Source organism: Mastacembelus armatus, chromosome 1, assembly GCF_900324485.2.
Source record: "Mastacembelus armatus chromosome 1, fMasArm1.2, whole genome shotgun sequence".
NCBI lineage: Eukaryota > Metazoa > Chordata > Actinopteri > Synbranchiformes > Mastacembelidae > Mastacembelus > Mastacembelus armatus.
This window is the reverse complement of record NC_046633.1, coordinates 5,584,555-5,607,197: the sequence shown is the minus strand read 5'-3', so window position 1 is coordinate 5,607,197 and position 22,643 is coordinate 5,584,555. Positions and strand designations below refer to the sequence as shown.

The 22,643-nt window shown below is 39.4% G+C and overlaps 3 protein-coding genes across 9 annotated transcripts; all 3 read right to left on the bottom strand.

The window, feature by feature from the left end:
* Positions 1-390: 390 nt before the first annotated feature.
* On the bottom strand, positions 391-6,329 carry LOC113128070 (storkhead-box protein 1-like). Its single transcript, XM_026303116.1, has 3 exons — positions 5,723-6,329; positions 587-756; positions 391-462 (listed from the first exon to the last, which is right to left on the bottom strand). Exons 1-3 carry the CDS (start codon positions 6,078-6,080, stop codon positions 391-393), a joined length of 600 nt encoding a protein of 199 aa, XP_026158901.1. The 5' UTR covers positions 6,081-6,329.
* A 988-nt stretch (positions 6,330-7,317) lies between these two features.
* On the bottom strand, positions 7,318-12,620 carry casp3a (caspase 3, apoptosis-related cysteine peptidase a). Its single transcript, XM_026303874.1, has 6 exons — positions 12,396-12,620; positions 12,049-12,176; positions 9,730-9,858; positions 9,396-9,571; positions 9,096-9,207; positions 7,318-8,982 (listed from the first exon to the last, which is right to left on the bottom strand). The coding sequence occupies exons 1-6, from the start codon at positions 12,461-12,463 to the stop codon at positions 8,753-8,755; spliced, it is 843 nt and encodes a 280-aa protein (XP_026159659.1). The 5' UTR covers positions 12,464-12,620; the 3' UTR covers positions 7,318-8,752.
* Positions 12,621-13,454: 834 nt separating this feature from the next.
* On the bottom strand, positions 13,455-22,571 carry LOC113128173 (oxysterol-binding protein 1-like). 7 transcript variants are annotated; one of them, XM_026303277.1, is made up of 18 exons: positions 22,435-22,571; positions 21,632-21,802; positions 21,128-21,336; positions 20,829-20,991; positions 20,577-20,688; positions 20,286-20,484; positions 20,058-20,172; positions 19,914-19,977; positions 19,628-19,795; positions 19,282-19,527; positions 18,891-19,011; positions 18,405-18,508; positions 18,094-18,189; positions 17,766-17,950; positions 17,416-17,645; positions 17,015-17,062; positions 16,479-16,517; positions 13,455-15,854 (listed from the first exon to the last, which is right to left on the bottom strand). In XM_026303277.1, exons 2-18 carry the CDS (start codon positions 21,763-21,765, stop codon positions 15,712-15,714), a joined length of 2,376 nt encoding a protein of 791 aa, XP_026159062.1. In that variant the 5' UTR covers positions 21,766-21,802; positions 22,435-22,571; the 3' UTR covers positions 13,455-15,711. The 7 variants fall into 7 exon arrangements, with proteins under 7 accessions (XP_026159062.1, XP_026159064.1, XP_026159063.1 ...); XM_026303279.1 differs by having other exon boundaries at positions 19,920-19,977; XM_026303278.1 differs by lacking the exon at positions 22,435-22,571 and adding an exon at positions 21,885-21,912.
* Between the last annotated feature and the right edge of the window lie 72 nt (positions 22,572-22,643).

The window sequence follows — 22,643 nt, the reverse complement described above, 5'->3', positions numbered from 1 at the left end:
TGCTCCCAGCACCTCCAGGAAGGGTGTGTGAGTATGTGTGTGTGTGTGTGTGTGTGTGTGTACGTGTATGTGTGTGTGTGAGAGAGAGCGAAAGAGAGAGAGAGAGAGTGTGTATGCGCGCATCCGCCTGCTGTGCGCGATTCTGCGTGAGCATGCATGCGTCTGTGTCTGGGTGATTGAGGCTGAGGGGAGGGGATGAGAGGATGCAAGAGAAAGAGAGAGAGAGAGATTGAGGACATACATAAGGCAAAGAGGAGAGCAAATATCAACAGCTCGAAACGCACGCAAACACGAAGAAATAAATAGTAGTCAAAATATTTGGCCCACAGAGGATGTCCAGGGAAAGGGAAGAACTCTGAATCTCTGGCTCCATCCCTCACCCTCTCTGTATCACCAGTTCGGCTCCTGAAGGATCAGGGGCCCCTTAAACAACCAACCTTCCTCTGTTTGTGTCTCACCTACCTGTAAGACCAGGTAGGTGAGACGGAGCCACACTGAAAGAGAAATTATTTTATAACCGGCTGATTCACTGGTATTACTGTGTGGACAACAGCTGAACTCCCAGTCAAATAACCCAAAACGTCACCTTAATCATGTCCTGAGTGGCAGCTCCTGCTCGCTGCGGTGACTCCTGCTGACTCACATGTGTGGAGTGTGAATGGACGGTTGGAAGGACAAAATAGGAAGCAAAGTGAGAGGGCAGGACGGGGCACAGGCGGAGGGGGGACAGTGTCACAACCAATCTGCTCCAGTTCACTGATACCAAAGAGAAAGAGGAGAGGAAGGGAAGGGACGGAGGGGTGAGGAGGAGGAGGAGGAGGAGGAGGAGGGAGGGAGAGGGAGAGCAACACCACACCAGCCATTTTATTTCTCAGTAGTGCTGCAACAGCCTTTGTTGCCATGACGACGCAAGCCGATGATCTCATAGCTGTTACCTTTGAGTGCTGCTCCCTTAAAGAGCCAGTTACCCAAGATAGAAAGCACACAGACGCCACATAGACGAGGGCCGTCTGTTACATGGAGATAAAATATTCCTGCATCGCTGCCGAAAATTTGACATCCCTCAGCACGCACTGTGGGACACAATTACACAAACTGGGGGAGGGAAACATCATCATGTGCTCATGACAGAAAGAAATGTTTTATACTGTATCGATACATAAAAATATTATTTGAATTTTCACTTGATATCCTCTGGGAAATCCTGTTGACTCCAGGTGTGTTACAGTTGATTTGTGAATTGGATGATCTGATTTATCAGTGAACAGACAATAAGTAAAAACATTCACTGGTTCCAGCTTCTCAACTGTGCTCTCTTTCTCAGATATGACAGTGAAATAAATATGCTCAGATTTTGGACTCTTGATGAGATAAAACCAGAAATATGACAACATGACTTTGACTTTTTGCTCATCTCTGACATTTTGCAGAAAATTCGCAGCAATTTAATAAATGATGAAAATGATTTTTCACTGCAGCCCTAGAGGAGATTAAATATGATTTAGTATTGATGGTAAAAATGAGACTAAGGGTGTGTTACAATTACAGCAGTAAAGTTTTACACTGTGCATTCAGGTCAGTGCAGTAACACTGAAACTACTGGGGGCGCTAACCGACGCCACCTTCACTACAATGGCATGGTACTGCTGCAGGCGGTAAAGTGCCACATTTGAAAGTCTTAGAGGAGTTTTTTTTTAATAATCCTGGTAGCTGCATGTGCATGCTGATATTTTAGGCACAGCAGACATAAAGCTGTGTACACACATGCCCCACAATATACGGATTAGATGATTTTATTTTATTTTATTTTTTACATATATTATTACTGGGCCTTGCAGTGAGAATTAGACCACGTCCTCATCAACCTGCTGGGCCACCACTCTCTAACTCTAACCCTAAATCTGACCAAACAAATGATTCAGTGTATCAGTTCAGAGTAAGATAACACTGATCTAGTGCAGACTGGATGTGCCTAAAGGCTTAGGCTGCACGTTTCAAATCAGAACTTTGGGATTTTTATTATTATTACAAACAAAATACCCTTAAATGAACCCTGAATGTATTAATCCTACATAGATCCTACTAATGTAACATTATGTTTAGATCACATAGGACAATACTATTTGTGTTTGTGATAGCAGTTAGCCAGTGTGAGTTGTCCAGCACTAAAGGACTGGCCCGTTGCATCTTCAACCAACTTCCATTTTTGCCTGTGGTCTGCCCTCTAGTGGAGCCGATATGAAAACACACTTTTTAAAAGTCCCCTCATAAGGCCAGTCACTATACAGTGAGACGAAAGCATTTGTGCCACAGCAGCCGACTAATACAACCTGATCTGACATTAAGATATACTGCAACAAATCCCTGTGCTGCCTCAAACATTTCCCCCAATTCTCTGCTGTGAACCTCCCTTTCCTTCCAATGGAGGACTCCGCTATAGCAGGGAATGCAGCGCAGTAGTGTTTTCCTGAACAAATGCTCCACTTTTCCTTCCTTGAAACCTCACACTCCTCCTAGTCCATTGTTTATAGCCTGCTGACGGATACAAAGTCCCTCAGTTAATCAGATTGAATTGTCAGTATTAAAAACAAATGGTTCCCACATAGCTGAAAATCCACAACCTCTGTGTAAATGTATTAATCCAGCTACTCTTTAGCTCTTAGCTCTGACTGAACCTTCTCAGTGTAATAATCTGAATTATTGAGGAAATGCACTACATTTGTAAAAATCTGACACCAAAATATAGTTTAAAATAAAATGATATGACCTTGGCCTTTGACACCCTTGTCAATAGAAGATAACACTTGCAGGGATGCATTATGGCAGAGATTGGCTACAAATAAAGAGAATTTGTGTGAACTCTGTTTGAAATTGTCTCACAAACTAACAGCCAAGAAAACAAATCACATAGAAACTTGCAGCTCAAACTAGAAAATTATTTCTGCACTAGTACTATTGAATAGGAATAACAACAGCAACTGGAATTTGAAGTATGAGGAATATTCCTGGACACTTTAAGCTGAAAAATCCACTAAAACAATTTGACCTACAGAAATTATTTGCATGTGGGAGCTGTTTCAAATCATCATAAAGGGGTAACTGGTTAAAATGTAACTACTGGTCGAATTCACATGAACTTACTATTAAACTAAAGACTGGTTATGCTGCCTGGAAAACACACAAAAAACACAACCTTCTTATCACTTTGCAATTACTTTTTTATACTGATGAAGCTGATTTCCAAGTTAATAGATATTCTATGTTATTGGCCTGGCTATGAAAAACATATCTCATACAAAAAGTATATAATGTGCTTGTGCACCAAAAACATAAGCTGTGTTGGCTTAGGCATTATAGAGTCTGGTGAGTTATTAGCTATAAGACAAACATTCCAGAGCTTATCAGTGTTTGCTTCAGTGTGAACGAAGCTATTCTGATGGGCAGACACTGAAACAAATCAGCTTCACACAGTCACAATCTATCTTGAGATTTGTGAGATTTATTGATAATAAGAGACTGTAAGTTACAGATGAGAACGCTAACACAACATTCAATACACCCTAAAATCTAGAGCTCAAAGAGTCCTGTCAGTGTTATAAAAGTGCACTGGTTGAGATGAGACATATAGATACATCTCAAACTTTCTTAAAAGTTTTTTTACACACAAAATGATTCAAACAATAAACGGCAGAATTTCTCCTAGGAATCTGTTGAGTAGAAATATAAAGGGCAGACAAGTCTTGGTTTTTAATTTAGTCAGTACTTGGTGGCCTATACAACAGCCCCATTCTTTAAACCAGCATTACTTTCTATTAACCACTCCTCCTTTTCATCTTTCCTAACTTTCCTTTTAACTCTGTTCTGGTCTCAGATCCTGAGGAAACTATCTCGCTCTTCAGCTGCAAATTTCTCGACTATGTTTATGGTGCATTTCATAAAAAATGCAATAATATATCCTTATTGGAAAGCCTGTGATTTTTACTTTGGGGTCTTTGGGGTCTTGTCACTTTTAGAAAATCATCAATTGTCCATAGAGAAGACTTCTAAGACCTCACTGTCTCTTTTCTGTTGCATAACTTGTTTTATTTTCTCTGCCGCAATTTGATATAGCTCTCTGATGGAAGAGCGCTGATCTAAACTGAAACTCGGCTGTGAAACTGACATAAATATGATGATCTATGACATGTTGCACACCGCTCTCTAATTAACACACACACTTAGACAGGAGGGCAGTATCATGGGTGCAACGGTTAGACTTGCTGACAACCTTAAGTCGTACGAACCTGTCCCAGCACATACATGAATTATGGCCTTGTCAGGAGAAGATGAGTGTAAGGTTGGGAATGTTGAACTGGAGCAGAACTGGGCTTCAGTCCTCACTCTTCTGTCCAAATGAGTAAGACTACATGATATGAAGCAACTAAAGATATAAGGTGAGATGCTGCCTAAACTCCCTTTTTACTGAGACTAGCTTTGACTAGTTTCATGCCATCTGTCAGCAAAACTCACAGACTCTCAATATCATATAAAAACCTCAAGGGGAAGAATTTAATCTCACAGTTGCAAAGAAGAAGAGTCATATTGAGTGGAATGTCAATCAGCATTTGCCAGCTATTAAAGAGGTGCGGAATTCAGCATGAAACAACCAGTACAACTCCTAAAAGCCACAAACTCCATAAGGTCAAAAGGGTATTTAGATGATCTAAAAGCTACAGTCTCACTGAACACAACAGAAAAGATACACTTTCCCAGTATGTCCCAGCCACAAAAACATCATACAGTTGCTCAGAATCATGGGAATGATGAGACTGCAATCATTATTTTGTCTAGTTCCTGGAGATATCATGGTCAGCTGATCATGTCCTTCTGATAGACTGTTTGACTCAAGGCCAAGATTCACCAACTGTGATTAAGTTTTAAACTTATCTTTACTTACCGTCACTTTTTAGGTTGCTTCTTCTTTACACTGTTTCACTGATGATTGACTCTACCTGTTTTGGATCTACCTGTTTTGGTTCTACCTGTTTTGAGTCTACCTGTTTTGGTTCGACCTGTTTTGAGTCTACCTGTTTTGGTTCTACCTGTTTTGAGTCCATCTGTTTTGGTTCTACCTGTTTTGGGTCTACCTGTTTTGGTTCTACCTGTTTTGGGTCTACCTGTTTTGGGTCTACCTGTTTTGGTTCTACCTGTTTTGGGTCTACCTGTTTTGGTTCTACCTGTTTTGGTTCTACCTGTTTTGGGTCTACCTGTTTTGGGTCTACCTGTTTTGGTTCTACCTGTTTTGGGTCTACCTGTTTTGGTTCTACCTGTTTTGGGTCTACCTGTTTTGGTTCTACCTGTTTTGGTTCTACCTGTTTTGGGTCTACCTGTTTTGGTTCTACCTGTTTTGGGTCTACCTGTTTTGGTTCTACCTGTTTTGGTTCTACCTGTTTTGGGTCTACCTGTTTTGGTTCTACCTGTTTTGCCTTCCTGTGAGCCAGATTTTCCAAACTGAACATTAAAGGCAGATCTGAGACCAAACCTATGATTAAGTCAAACTTCTTCAGGTCTCGGTGCTTTTTTCCCAGTGTCTTGAAAACACTGACATCAAACTGAATAAAAACTGAGTGAGAAGCATTTGCAGGAATCTCTTTGTTGCTTTTCCCCTTAATAACGTCGTCACAAATGCACCGTTACTGTCTCCTATTCACACTTATATGGCACAATGGATAAACACACGCACCTATGCACTTGATGTCAAAGCCCTGCGGAGGTTTTAGGGTCCGTCTGTTCCATCCGTTCCTGAGGACTTGCAGATGAACTTCTTTGCCCTGGATCAGCAGCACATGCTCATCTATCCAGCCCAGAAAGAAAATCTCTGACAGGGCGTGCGTCAGCGCCTTGTTCCAGAAATGCTGCATGTTCACGGCTTTAAAATTAGCGAAGACCTCGTAGCCTGTGTGATGTTGTGACTTTACTGGGAGCACGGTCGGCGATGATGATGATGATGGTGGTGGTGGTGAGCCCTCTTCATCTTCCTTGCGAACCCGCGACAGCACCAGAGCCAGAGAGTGAGGCGCTATCTGAAGGAAGTTCTCCATTCAGGCTTCAGTCTAACTTTACGCACATGGAAATAACAGAAAGCTGCCGTGCGACGTTGTTTACACCGCGCTGATGTTTTGCGCCTGTCCAAAACTGCCTGCTAGACTTTACTGATTTAGACATGTTAGAAAATTAGAAGTTAAAAATCAACAAGCTGATCCTGCGGGGTTTTAGTTAGAAATGCTAAACACAGGTGCTCCATGTAAAATCAGGGAAATCAGCAACCTGACGCGCCGTCCACTGCAGCCAGCTACCCCTCACTGTCAGAGTCTTAGGGCCTATGTTATGTTCAGCGACAAAAGAGGCGAGGACTTGTGCTGCATTCAGGTGCTACACGTAAACCTTACATTCAACACGCTAAAAAGTTTGAGAAGGGTTGGCTCAACAATAACACGAGAAAAAAGTGTCTAGAAACATAGAAACACCTGCTTAATGCAATGCAACATCGGCTTTGCAACTTATAACTTAAATGGTTCAACTGTAACTTCAACAGACCACACACATACATGAATAATGTTAAAATAGGCCTACAATAAACATATCGCATTAAAACCTGGTGTATATGCAACCACTGTCAACTCACATCATTAGAGGACAAGCAGTTTGTTTATATATGGTTTCATATACAGAAAAACTGGAAGACCATCATCACCCACCTGGATTTGTGTGTATGGAAGCCTGAGCATCAGCTGCCTCTTCCTGAACAGTTCTAAGTTTCATGGCATGAGTGACAAACAACCCTGGCCTTAAGTCCCCTGACTCTCAGTCCAGAGGGAGTCTCAGATATACAGTACAGTACCCTAATTGAAAGGTTCAGTTTTTGTTACTGTGTTTGCAAACACTTTACAACATCATGCAAAAACACAACAAAACCGGCCTTTTGCTGATTTTCTTGGTTTTATGTTATAGAAGATTATATATTTGGGGGGGTTTGGATTATTGGTCAGGCAAAAAAAGACACCTTATGAAGTGACTCTGCACACTCAGATACTGTAATGAATCTTAACTGAGAGTCTCTGTGTTGAGAACATCCAACATACAGTATAGATCACAAGTGTCTTATTTGTTGGTTTAGGAAAACTCTGTCCTTGCTGGCCTAGTTTCAAATGGGCCCAGATCTTCTCCACTTCAGGTATGTCAACGCTACACTCTAATGTGTACACAAATAGACACTTCACTGTTTGCAGAAGCTAATTCCTGTATGAAGTATGAACAAAAAGCAAGAGTTCATGGGAATGCACTTAAACTAGTAATATATTTGTTGGGGATCTTTACTACTGTTACCATAGCAAGAGCCAAAAACAAAATCAGTTTTACAACACAATGTAAAGTGGTCTTTAATTTTCAAGAAAAAAAGTTTCACCAACCTCAGGGTAGCATCATATCAAACGGTAATATTACAAATGATCCCAAGAGTCCATAGCAAACTGTAGTACAGTGCATTTTCATGACAGTGAAATATTTTATTTACCGGCTAGTTTTATGTATTATTAAATATGAACGTCTGTTACTGTAAAAAAAAAAATTACTTATAAAACATTCAACGCTGATGTAGTAACAAGTTCCCATCCATTGATTGAAAGATTATAAAGTGAACATGGATCCAAACTACCATTTAACCAACCACGAAAGACAAATGAACCATGGCTAAATATAAAATAACATTGCTAAAGTTAGCTGGCTCATGCATACCTATGAAGCCTGTGTTCCCATTAATTTGAGGATATTCACAGAGGACAGTTCATTTATAGAAACATGTTTATAACAGTCCATGAAAAACATTAAGAATTCAATTCTCCTGTCTTAAAAACAAACAAAACGCACAATACCTTAGTGCAGGCTCCTGAATTTACTACGTAGCTTACATCCATCATCTATACCTGCTTATTCCTATTTAGAGTGACAGGGATCTGCTGCAGCCTATCCCAGCTCTCTTTGGGTAAAAGGCAGGGGTACACCCTGGACAGGCCATCAATGGAGCATCATTCTTTTATTTAGCTACTGAGTGTTGGACAACTCATCAGGTACTAATTCACTGAATGACATATGACATTACTATTTTTTCTTGTGCAAAAAAAAAAAAAAGAAAAAAAAAAAAACAGGCACAGAAACTATATGGTATTCTTATCATCTTGTTTAGACACTCGTGTTACAAAAAATGTCGGTACCATCTATGGTTTCATGATTTAACAAATACAGAGACTCAAAATTTATATCAAACTGGATCCAAATACATGTCCCTGAATGTGTATAGTATAAACAGCAAAAAGGCATTTTCAGCTTGCAATAGAATGTTAAATACATTCTTTACCTGCAAATTTTTAGGATTTCATGATTTTTTTTTTTTTTTTTTTACACTGACATTGTTTTAAAAATAATCCTTTAGGCTGAATGTGAAAAACACATGCTGGTGGGATTAAAAAATTAGAACCGGATGTGTCATAACTGTATTATACACAGAAAGAACCTTATAATGCCAATCTTGTGAAATGTGAAAGTCATTTTACATCACATCTACTCTCCCAGAAATGTAAAAGCCAAGGTTTCAAGAGACATTCAGTCACAAAGTGTAAACGAAAATAATTCACAAGCACCACTTTCCCATACATATGGCAAGCTTCCTAAAATATAAAAACCTGCCAGGCTGAAATTTCTTGATGTGGAAACAGCATCAAGGAGAAAAATACATCTCTTTTGTCAGCATCGACACAATGCATGGGATTTGTTTCTTTGCATTAAAGCCTGGTGAGTTAGAAACAGACTCACAGTCTACTGCCACCTTGTGATTCACTCGTGTCATGATGTGCTGGAGCTCCAATTCTTTTCCATATTTGCTGATCATATCGCACAAAGACTGAATGAACCAGGACCCTGTCATAGTATTTCTCCACGAGTAGTAGCCTGTATACAGATGAGTGACAGAATTAAAAACAAAAAAAAATCATCAACATAATATTTAAAAAGGAAACAATATGTATGCAAAAAGACCTTCATATGTGCATATTATTATGAACCTGGGGCTGTGGAGAAGGCATAGAGGAAATCAGCTTCCACAGGAATCTTGATACGGTCATCCCCTCCACTGTCAGCTTCAATTCCTGGATCCAAATCAGTGCCTCTGCAAGCCTACTCATTGTCCACACACACACAGACACACACAGACACACACAGACACACACAGACACACACAGACACACAGACACACAGACACACACAGACACACACAGACAGAAAAAGAATTGGCTACAGGTTACATACCTTAGAAAAGCCTAAGGTAAATTCATGCAGAAGGAAAAAAAAGACAAGCAAAGTACCTGAATGAAGAAGAGTTTGGGCTTCCCCACCAGTGATCTGCAGCGATCACCTCGAAAAAGGGATGTAAGGTACTTAAGCTCTACTGAGCGATCGGTACCAAAGAAGACACCCTCATCTCCGTGACTCAACAAAACACAGACAAACGAGGCTGAGCAGCTATGATCTTCCTTTGACACTTAAATAAAAACAAAACCAAAGACATATAAAGAAAAATGTATTCATAGTCGATATACAAGACAGCATGAGAAAGGAGTATGTAGTTTGGAGTCACAGTACTAACATGTCCATGTAGAGATTTTGGGGTAATTTTAAGGAATTTCACATTATACTTACCAGCAGTTAAAACCTGTATCATTTGCTGAACCGTCTGGTCATTGTAAATCTTCACTTTATAACCCAACTTGTTAAACACTTTCATTGCATTGGCTGCATCTACATCCGTACCATTTCGCTGATTCATGCCTAAAAAAGAAACAAAAAACAAACAAAATAAAAAAAAACATGGTACAACCGCAACCAGGTACTTATATTATTTTGGCTAAATAGACCATTTTTTGTGACTGGGTGGAAGTGCATGAACTAATACCTGACTCACTCTGCTGTCAGGTTGGGCAGGACCAGTTAAATGGAGTGCAGGTAGCAGGTATGACACTAAATCTATCAGATTATGATCAAATAGCTTTGTAAGCTTTGAGTGTACATGGATTCTGCAGCATAATTGCTAAAGACAAGTCATGGGTATACCCAATTCAAAAGGAGTGAATACCACACCCAGCCCACACAGTCCTGGTGCAATTAAAGTCTACTGACCTGATGTAAGCACCACACGCCTTCTATCTCAAATGTCTGATGAGCCAGAAAAAGTGACAGCTTCTTAACAGGGTGAAAATATAAATAATAAAAGGTTGAATTCCATTTGCTTACATACAGAGAACTCTTTTCTTGGTTGAAGAGCTGGAAATAATTTAACTTGGCAATACACACACAACTGCTACTGCTGTTTACCCCACTCATTTGTACTTTCTACTGGAAAATTAAGCAGCCATGTGTAGTTAGTTAATCCTGTTAGACGGGTTTATCAAACACAAATCTGACCTTATTCTATTGAATGATGCTCCACATAGTAAGAGCAGACTGAAGCTGAAGGTTGCTCATATTGATACCCAAGGTCTTCTCAGCCAGATATTAACAGTTGCAGACACTGCTCTTCAGCAATTTCGAGCTTATATGACAATACCCATGTTTCTATAAAGAGTAAACTAAGACTGAGGTTATCTTATGGTTTCGAATAGTACCTTCCACTACTGTAACCATCAGGTCATTAAACACACAAACAAACAACAAATCACTGGAAAAAACTTCCCTATAGATCATGAAGGGGCAAACACTTCTGTGCTTCATGAAGACAATATAAACACCCAAAAGACACATATGATAGTAGCTGTGCTGGCAGTATCTTTGTATACTGCCCTAAAGCATGAATATTTAGGTGCCTAGTTCATTAAACGAATGTACATAACAGACATGAACATACACATGTTTCTTACAGTTAAAACCAAACACGGAAGCGGAACGTCAAAATATTCCTGTGATAAATCAAAATCATGTGGGTACCCAAACTTCCTGACCTCGGCCACGCTGCAGATTTGGATTGGAATTATTATGTTATGAAACACAAAAATAGGTACAAAACAATTACTGCAACCGTGTTCATTCTCATGATCTCTACAGCCAAGATAGGGCCTGCCAAAGAGCTAACCTGAACAGCTAATTAACTGGCATGGGACACCGTTAAATGGTACCCACAGCAACAAATGTAAATTAGGTCCCTGAGAACACCTATTATCTCAGCCTGACATGCTCTGCTGTACACTGAGATTGTGACAGCCAGAAGCAAAGCCTTACTCTACTGCAACCTCCACATAAAGGCAGCAGAACAATGTCGGCCTCTATATATAAACTTTTATTGGAGGTAACCAGGACATATACGGCCGATCTTCATACAACATGAGCAAACAGGCAGATTAACACTACACATAAACACAGGTCCATGTTTCCAACAACAAACATGTAACCTGAGAGAAGAGAGGTGGAGTCAAACCTGACCAAGCATGTGATGATCATCATGTGACAACACCTCACATACAGAGCATTTAACTAATATACCAGGATTGACAAATAATACATTTAGTGCCAGCTAACCTCTGACCCTTACTGAAACTTTTAACAGTGTACATTTGAGCCAAGAGGCCCATTACACTTGGATTAACTTGACAATGTAGTGTATATATTTACTAACACAAGGCTATTGCTAGAAAACTCCCCTGAACCCAACATCAAATCTGAAATACAAATAGCTCGCTTATTTTTCTTTCATGCAACTTTCACTATAAATTTGGTGATGATTACCAGTTCTTGTATAAAGTTGTGCTTATCAGGAGAACTGAATACTGCATCTCATAATTGCTTATTTTGTTTGCCTTGCCTGGAAAACCCAGTGGTATTTAGTACTTCAATAAAAATGCTAGAGTGACCGAGGCGAGGCAATGAGACTTAGGGCTATTTACAGATGTTTGGTTTGAACATGTTCCAGCAGTGACTAACATAAACACAGATCTGTCCAAATATTCAAAGCAAAACTAAAACAAAGACCTGTTCCTCTGTCAAAGTTCTTGTTGTTGATGATGATGCATTGGCCGATGCTGGGGAAACTGAGGCTGTATCTGAAGCTGTGGGAGTGGGGCTTAGCATCCACGTCCATGGGAACAGACCCCACTGACCTGAACACAAACCAAAACACGGTGTAGATTTCAAATGTAACATAACTAATACATCCTGCACAGAGACAAGGCTGAGGTGAAGTTAGAAACATTATATACTTTCTATATATACTTCATATATAACAGTCCTGTACTACTTTACTAGTAATACTAGTAGTAGTAAGTGGTTGATATTTTCTCGCTAACTAACGTTAGCTAATCTAAGGGAGCTAAACTCACTGCTGTCCATCGCCTCCTCGGCTGGCGTCCGTGGAGTCCTTCCCGGGTCCAGGTCCATTAGCCGACATATTGTAGAGTCAGGTAACGTTAACTAACCGCTAACCAGACAGCGAAATTACCCTCCCGAGTAAAATAAGGAGCAGTTGTCTGCAGAAATGCTGAAGTAAAGACGTGTTCACGCCCGAGAGGCGCTGCCGCTAGCTCAGAGCTAGTAAACAAAAGGTGCTGATGTCACGGAGAAAGAGGCGCTTGTTTTATTCTCCAGCGCATGCCGTGTGAGGGGCGAGTCCCACAGCACAAACTGATCTGATAATGTTCACTTGTTTTTACACTGATGCTGAGGTCAAAACGTTACTACACACAAGCAAAATGTCTTTTGTATATTATCAGGAATAAATAATAATAAAATCTTTTTTGTTGGCCTAAAGGTAACAAAAGTGCAAAATTATCTGCAAATTATCTGTTGGAAGTTTAGACCGGAAACTCCCACTAGTCCCCAAAACCCCCAAATCTTCCTGGTGTTTTATCAAGACATTCTGATGCTCACAATGTTTTTTCTTTTCTCTTTCTTTCTCTCTTTAATTTCACATTTCAGTTTCAGTTGTTGCTCCTGCCTATATCTCTGCTTACTATGTAATTTGTATCATAAAGCCCTCTGATATTATTTAGGTATCATTTTAGCTGTTTTTGCTTAATTTGCAAAGAAAAAAAGAAAAGTATGTTTTTTTAACTGTTGCGTAACATTAAGTGAACAATGACAAGGCAAACTGCTGCTAGAGACAATGACTTTGCCATGGAAATGTTGACCTTTTAACTTTAACATGACCAATGTCATGAGTACTTCCTCATGACACTTCATTTTTCAGGGGCCATAGTTACAAACTAAGCTTCATCAGTTTCTAGAAGCCAGAATACTAAAGCCATTAGTACACACAGATTTACGTTTTAACATCGAGATCAGATATTTCTTTCTTGTTTTTCACTTTGCTGCTAACCTTTGATGTATATATACGCTAGTTCATAGTGCTTAAAATAAAAATGAAACTAACGTGTTTCATCTCCATTCAAACATTTTTATTGTCAACCTCTAACACAATGCTGCTACTAAACTGCAACAGAAGAGGGGAATGGTGAAAAGCAAGTTCACACTGTAAGCCAACACATTTATACTTTTACTTATGTTCATGTTTGCAATTACTGACCATGGCTCAGGATGTATTTCCAAAACAAATAGACAAAATGACAAACTCCTCTGAAGCGAACATCAAAAGCTGACTGTTTAGTCAAATCCAGTAGTATATAGTAAATTGCTGTTGTACTAAAGTACTAAAGTGCAATAACACCTTCAGTCTCTTTTTAAAGAATGGGGGGAGTCGTGGCCCTGGGTAAAGTAACAGTGTGTGGGAAATTATAAAAGGGTGAAATAGTAGGAACATATACACAGTGACCAACAATGGCTAAAAATCCAAATTACATGTACACACATATATATTAAAGAATGGAAACACAAAAATTTGAAAACTAAAAGGGAAGCGGTGTAGCTTAATACATAGACAGATTTCACATATCAATTTAAGTGATGTATAAAGCAAGAGCTGAAGGTAGTAAAGAAAGAAAAAGTGTGGCTCAAAAACAAATTAACATTTAATTAGCAAGGTACCCTGGGTTGTAAAGGATTAGTCGTGATAAGGTGGCGCACTCAGCTCTGACTAAGAAAGTGTATCCAGTTATGAGCAAACCAAAACAACAAAGAAAACCTTTAAAGTGCAGCACTTCCTTTAGATTATCCATCAATATAAACAGTTACTATCACAATTCACTATTTAATACATTTACACAGAAGTATTTGTAACATTGTGTTTTGTGATCTTCATTTTCATTATTCTCCTTTTTTTTTTTTAAGTACACTTGATTGTAAAGTGGATTTTTGATTTTTATCAACCACACAGTCCTTCCACTCTTATGACAAGCAAGAGAGTCAAATGGAAAACCAGAATTCAGTGTGGCTTCACACCCTCCTCACATATCACTTTGTGCAACGTGTATGCACTGAGGCACTCATTGCTGTATGCTAAAAATCTTCACTCACAACACACAAAGACTAAAATGGCCTAATTCAAATTTAAAGCTATGATCATTAAGCTTGAAGGAAGAAAACCAGGAAGACAAAAAACCACTTCATTAATCATCAAGCCAGTAGAAATCTGCACACAGCTCTGTAACATGCTGAAGCACAGCTCTATTGCTCTGAACTTAATCCTGACTGTTCAAATGGTGAGCCTCAACATTTCCTTTGAAAGCAGAATTTAAATAGTTGATTCTTCTATTAGCAAGAGCACAAATTTGGTATAAAAGTCTGTAGTCAATGTTTATTTTAAACACAGGGATTAAAATAAATCTAATAAACTATATAATTTAATCTAACAAGGCTCTTGGGTTCATTGACCTAAATTAAGCATTAAAAAGATGGGATTCCCCCCAGTCCCCAATATGTTCAAATGAATTCATAAGTTAAACTGAACATTTTTCCTAAATAAAATTTAATAAACAGAAAAGGAAAAGAAACAGTTAATCTTCAAGAATGAAAAGAGCAACCAATTTATGTAATGACATAATGATTCACTGATTTTGAAATACTGTACCTTTGAAGTTGTTTCACTTCAGGGAATAAAGCAGCACCTCAAATCCCCATAAATTCAAAGGCAAACTCCATATTTTGCCAACGTTTGTGACACTTGCTTGTAAGATAATTGTTGAAATACGCAACAATTTATCTCACTTCTGTCAGGACCACTAAAGCCTATACATTTATATGTGACAGGCTCTAATACTGGTACACAAATATTAAAGATGACATTATTACAGTATTACATGCCAGGAAGTAGCTCATTCTATATAAGCATACTGTAAGATGTCATCTGGGTGAACTATGTCTCGGATAATAATGCTTCCAAAGAAAATGCACAGTGACTTACCAGAATAATCTCCTACCAAATCCAAATCCAAGGCTGCACTACAGAACCCTGGACTGAGAACAAGTGGCAGACCAAGACTGAGATAAAACATTAATGTTTGAGAGGCAGTGAACACTAACCAGCTAACCAGCTGTAATGTTCTATAGTGCTACATGTATAGTATAGTGAAGTCCAGATTCATTTGAACCTGAGCAAATCTCTGCTGGAACAGGAGAGCTGAGTGGGATGATCAGTTGAAGATATCAGGCTTGGATCCCAACTTCAGCTGAAGTAAGTTAGGTCACCTCTTACTGTGATCTCATTTGTGCACCATTGAGGGAAGCAGCCTGATTAACCTGTGATCAGAAGATATCAGGGCACATGTCCCAGCTGCCTTGCTCCTTTGCCTCCCAGTAACCGCCCTTGTAGACATGCATTTTCTCTCCGGATATGGGATCATCTATCTGCTCAAACCAGAGTGCTTGGTAGTTGTCTTGATGGGCGCCTGACGGAAAGAAAGAAAATATTATGTGAAGATTAAGCTTTAGAGTGACCTGAGGTGAGGTCTAGGATGCCTAGATGAAAACATATCAGGCTTAAATAAAGTTCTCGGATGGTTGACTTCCTCTATCATGTATAATATGCAAAGAACCATCCTTGCAATGAATGCATTAACTGTCCAGGAAAAAGCATGCCGATCAATGACAAAATACTACGCATACAACATTGCTATAGCTAGTCTCCCATGAGTGTATGTACATAAAGACCATTAACATGCCGAAATGACAAAAACAACAAAAAGCTGGAGTGTCAACAGTAGAGTTGATGTTACTTGCTTTTGAATGGAGCTCCATAAGGACCTTCATTGCCTTCCACTAAGAGACAGCAAGTATGTAAAGACGTAAAAGAAATGATGGTGGATGAACAGAGATTTTCTATTCTGGGTTCTACTAAATTATTAGAAAATCAGAAATGATTGCACAGTATGTGCTCTGTCACAATCAGAATACTTGTTTAAATTGGGGCTTAATTAGTGATGATCAAAATAAAACGAAGGATGATTCTTTGGGAGTTACGACAACACTGACACAAAGAAGAACAGTGAGTGAAAACATAATGGGATACTTGCATGCAACAGGTGTATGAGGGGGAGAGTCCTCTTTGTCAGCTGAACACCAGCACAAAAACAGATGTAAATCCACGACTCAAACACTACTTAAACTCCACGCATGTCGCAGCATGTTTATTTGCATTTTAAAAGTGCTGTGTGTAGCATTTTAAGCAATATACACTCATCAAAATAAATGTGAGATCTGATTTCAAGCAAATTCTCTCAAATTTAAAATGTATCATACCACTGTACACAAGGTAGCAAGTCAGTGACATAAAATGGGCATTACATTGTATGGACTCTATCACCCTGTGTCCACCATGAACAAGAACATGGAAATGCTAATAAATAAATCTTTATTGTCTTGTTTCAAACAGCAGGTAACAAAAAAAACTAAGTATCAGCAGTGGTTTGACTAACTGTGAAGTTAGACTTGTGAAAAACAAGTCTCCTGTGGATGTACTAAGGTCATTTCTTACTCACTGCTTTGTTAAAATGCCACTCAAAGCACCTTTAAAAGTACACTTCATGTTCAAATGTAAAGTGATACTTGCTTTCATCAGAAACCTCACTTGCTTCTGTGCCAGTCTCCTGTGCTTCATCTAAATGGAACAGAAATGGATGAAGGGACAGTAAAATTTGAATGAGCTGTTAAGATGATGTAGTAGACATTTAACACTTTCCTATTACACACACAAACGTTTTGTATGTGTGTTTTTGATTACAGAGTGGATACAAAGTGTGGGTTGGGAGAGGGAAAACACAGAGAAGAGTACTTGCTTTTCAAGGGTGAGTCACTGAATGAATCCTCAGTGACAGCTTGGGGTTAAGACAGAGACAAGCACATGAGGAGTACTAGCCATAAAATGGACAGAAAAGGAATGGACCGAATCTCCAAAAATAAATAAATAAATAAAACAACTCCAAAACGAACCTGTCTTCTTTTGTTTCCTACCTTCCTCGGGTGAGCTTGCTGCTTTAAGAGCTTCCCTTTCCCTTTCTCGACGGACGGTGCGCTGTTTTTCCTCCAGCCTCTGTTTCTCTGTATTAGCCTCATCCCAGCGGCCTTCCTCCATTAATCGCTGATCAGGGCGTCTTCGACTGTCTGTTGGTGCCACTCCCTCTTCAGGTTCGTTGAGTGTCAAGGCCAGTGAAGAGAAGTAATACATGTTCTCTGCTCCCTCTCTGGAAAGTCATTGTCATTAAAAATCAGGGAGGCACAATACTGACATGATGGTGTAGATACTCAGTTATTCAAACGCACTTTAAACTTTCTCAGTGCTTCCAATTTACTGTCAAACTCACGGTAAAGGGTTGTTTCTCCAGATTTCTTTGGCTTTGAGGGTCTGATATACAGTCCTCTGTTTGCCTTCAGTGCCATTCTCGCCCTTACTACTCTGCATTACCCTGGAAAACTCCATCTTCTCATCCCAAGTTCCTGACAGCACATAATGGGCTTTTCCATCTTTATCTGTTACTACTCCTGTTACCTGAGAGGGAAAAAACTTGTTAGGAATCCAATGAAAAACTTAAAACAAATTATATCTGTATAGTTTAAAAGGTAACCAAAAAAAACACACTATACACTCTGAATCATAAAATACAAAGAAAAAAAACGACATGTAAACTGCACCTTTCTTGGTACGTCTCTGGAAAAATAACTGTAGGGCACAAACTTGAGGTGGCAGCGATCTCCTGTTCTGTGGTTCACCACATCTATCTCCCCTGACTGGAAGGGGGGAAAATGAAGACAGAAAAATATTTTGCTGTGCTGGATATAAAGATAAAGTCAAGTAAATTGATAAGATAAACATTTAATGAAGACTTGTCTCATTTATTTGTACCTAAATAATTAGCAGTGATGTCATACGCTTAATCATGTCTCCTAAGAACAACATAAGTAGAACTTCAATTCAATCCAAATTTGAACAATTTAAGAGTTACCTGATCAATCCATAATTTCCCCACAATAATGTTGTGTACTGTTGTAGTCACTTTTTTCCAAGAGTAGTGATTTTTGCTTTTGTCAAACATACACTGGATAGAACCTGGTGACAGAGAAAGAACATCGTCATGTGTGACAGGCTTCATCTTTATTCTGATCAACAATAAGGTACTGAAATTGAATGTCATATATCCTACATACTAAGGTCATGGGCTCACAAATAAGATACTGAACAGAAATAAACATTGATTTTAAAACATGGAGCGTGACATGGTGTGCACTGACTAACAATTTAACATGTCTGCAAGCTTCTACCAATCCAGAATTGTTATGGAAGCATTAGTACCAAAGACTGCTGGAGCTTTGCAGACTGGTTAATCAATGTGGGGGAAAAAAAAAAAAAAAAAAAAGACTAAGATTTTTTCTATTTTGCAATTTTCTTAGTAGGCAGTTTTAAACACACAAACACACACACACATTCTCACCTAAGGGCATGATAGAGAAATATTTTCCTCTAAACTTGCTGGCTAGAGTAATTTCCTGTCTCAGAGACCAGCCCTTTTCAGAGGTGGCGTGGTGAGCTGCAGCAGGTGGATGGTGACTCACCTGGGAAAAGTGCAGTAAAGAGAAAGGAAAGGTTGCAAAGTCAACATATGATCAGGGTATCAATGTGGCAGCTTAAAGAAAATAAACATGCTTTAATAAACATACATGAAATGTTTATTTCTTAGTACTGGGTGTGGTCAAACTTGATGAAGACATTTCAATGGGAACTGCAACTATTTGAGTATGCAAATGTTACTCGTTACATGTATGGTGCTGCCTCTCTATGGTCGGTTAGAATTTTAAATGATTTCCCATGTGTTTTAGATATACCTGTTCACACAGGGAGCGGTAGCCGCACTCTCTCAGCCGATCAAGCTCAAAAGTTTCTCCCAGCAAGGGATTGAAGGGTTTTCCTGTGCGGTTAACAGTGGTGGAGTAGGAAGAGACTGTGAAAGCAGCCACATAACACATCTGCTCTAGAGAGCTCTGACACTTAGCAGCCTTATCTAGCAGCTCATAGTATTCCAGGTCTTCGGACAGACGTTGCAGCATTGAGAGGGGCTCATTGAAATTCACCTAGTATTTATGAAAAGGATAACAGGTTTGATTATTTTCACAAGTCATAACCATTTATACATGTATGTATATATATAGTTATAGATATAGGTTTCTTTACAGGCATTGGTATCTTTGACAGCTCCTTTCCAATGCAGTTCTTCATGATGCTCCACAGATTGAGGTAATAGTTGGGCTTGTCAGGGATACGAGTCCGTCTTTGTCTAACTGGCTCTATGTCAAGAGGCTGCGGAGACTCCGGATTGGATGTCAAAGACAGTTCGTCAAACTGACAGAAGAAAAGGAAAACACCCTGATGGGTCAGGTGACTTTGGCATATTGACAAACCAAAAAGAAGACAGGTCAATGCAATTTAGATCTTGCTGGCAAAAACAAACTTAACACACATTTACCGACTGATCATCCATTCCAGTCTCGCTGCTGATCCCACTTACATTGCTGCCAGATCTCCTGAAAAACAGAACAAAAAAACATTAAACAAGAGGAGAAAACTAATTTCAAGACAAATCTGAAAAAGACAGTTTTGACACCTGTGATACTTGGGGTCAGCAGGGACAGTAATAAACTCTGCTGGGTCTTCCATAGCATCAAAAAACTCATTGTCATCATCCTCATCACTGGCATCACCTTTTCCTGAAACCCCACCTGAAGTAAAGAGAGACAGAACGAATGATTAAAGGGTTTAACTGGCCTGGCTGACTTATATGGCACATTGCAGTGTCCCAGGACAAAAGTTCAGGTAGGACTAATAACCTTACCTTTGTTACCTAAGGTGGGATTGCTGAATGACGGGGGGAGAACTGTAGCGCCTCTAAAAGCTCTTTCCAAGTGGTTGTGCTGTTTGGCCAGCTGCTCCAGTGTCTCCTCCAGCCGTATCCTCTGTTCTCTTTCAGTCTGTAAGGCCTTCTGCCAGCGCTTACTGTGTGTCTGAGCCAGGGAGAGGAAGTCTCTACATGCCTTGTGCAGCATGAGAACATAAGAGCAGCACATCAGCAACAGAGTCAACAGGAGTGCAGTGTCCATCAGTGATTTACATTACTATAACTTACATTGATCATGGCATTAGAAGTAATTCGGAAGAGTGTGGCCCTCTCTGTAACTTGTCTTATCTTTTCCCCCATGTCCCCTCCAACACGAATCCCCTCCAGTTCTGATAAAGACCTGTGTGTGTAGAATAAATGAATAAACAAAGGAACAAATAAACAGAAACCCAAAATAAATAAATTACCATCAAACTTCTTTGCCTTGGATAATATTGTTTTTTTTCTCTGTAGTAGTCAAACTGCTCAGATAACTGATACCTTTGGAGAGCAGACCCATGCTTGACAATGAGATCATTGCAAGTACTCAGGTCCTCCACCTTGCTGTTTAATGTACGTAGTGTGGACTGGATTTCTGAGTTACGGCAGCCTCCACCCTGCCCTGAGCTGGGGGGTACCATGGGACCCTCATCCCCTGAGTCATCTAAGGGAAGATAATATGACCAAAACAAAAGCCACATCACATTAAACTGATTTGCACACAGATAAATCCTGCTTTATGAACTATACAGGTTTTTCAAATTATATTATTTCTCCAAACAATTTTTCTTCTCTCTCACCGGATTCAGCCTGCATGTGGATGGCCTTCGCCTTGGCAAGCTCCAGAGCAGTGATCCATCGCTGACGCTCTACTTCTGAGCTAGCCTTCAGGTGGTAGGTCTGTGCCCCACCATTGGAAATGACAAAATTGCATGAGTCCTCCACAGCAATATTGGCTGTGGCCAAGTTGATTGTGCCACGGCATGTATGACCCATCTCTGCCTGGGTCCTGAAGACAAATCCAATGAAGAACAGTCAAACGCAAATCTTGAAATAAATAGTTTAAAAAATATTATCAAACTGTTGAATTTTCACCAATATCACTTAATGAAAAAAAAGACAGCTATTTAAATATTGTAGGTAAATAGTCTTAATAAACAAAAAATAATAAAAAAAATGGAATCAGAAACATAGACTGCAACACTCAGTCCATGCTAAATTTTCAACATATACAGAGTACAACCTGGCTGCATGTTGAGTCCAGGCAAATCCGGTAAATTTCATATGCAGTTCATACAACTTACCTATAATAAGACAACAGTCCATTGCTCAGAACAAACCAGCGTCTCTGGTACCCTTTTATGTAGTTAGTCCATTTGAAGAGCCAACCCTTGTATGTGTCTCCAGAGGGTGGACTGGGGGGCTTCGGCTCTGACATCACAACAACCTGTGGTTTCACTGGGTGAGATTAGACCCTACAGGGGAAGAAAAGATCTATCAAAATTGACATTGATATTTAATTGGTGGTCATACTACTGCTTAACGTGTTATAAATACCTGACACTTAGCAAGTATGTATCAATTGGTCTTTGAAGGCATCACAGAGTAAATTTCAGTGTCACAAGTTACACAGTATATCATGTCAATAACTTATTATTAGATGTGTACAAGTATAATTGGGTTGGTTTTACTTTGTGTTTATTAAAGCTGAAAAGTTTCAAGTGGAATGTGCAAAATGCCACATAACAACGAACATTTGATACATTTATATTTCTTTTTAGCCTAAGGTTGAAAAGTTACTGCGTGTTATATTAAATTATATCCAATTAAAAACTGAGTAAACACTCACTCCCAATAACCGTCATCTCAACCTGCCGGTTATTTACCTGGATCTCATACAAGTGTCAAATAATCGCAGCCTGAGAAAGCGAAGCTAAAGATACCATGGACGTATTCGCTACTAAAAACAGTGTCCTTCGCTAAGCTCTCTGCTCGCTAAACGACAGGAAGCAGCCAAACAAACTGACGGTAATAACGATCATTTTCATCTGCCTCTGCGACATTCATTGCCTTATGGTTTAATTGACAACACGACATAGTCACGTACCTTTACTACTAGCGATCAGTGGTGTTCATATCGTGTTGGAGAAAGCAGTTTTAGCTCGCTAGCTCAGTGTTAGCTTTGCTAACTACTTAGCTACAGGTTGCGCATCAAAATAGCGCTCGACCGACCGCTTAACTGTGAACTTCAGTTCCGCTGGAGACAAAAAATGAAAATGAAAACAAAAGCTTTTGGCCTCAACCACGTAACGAAAA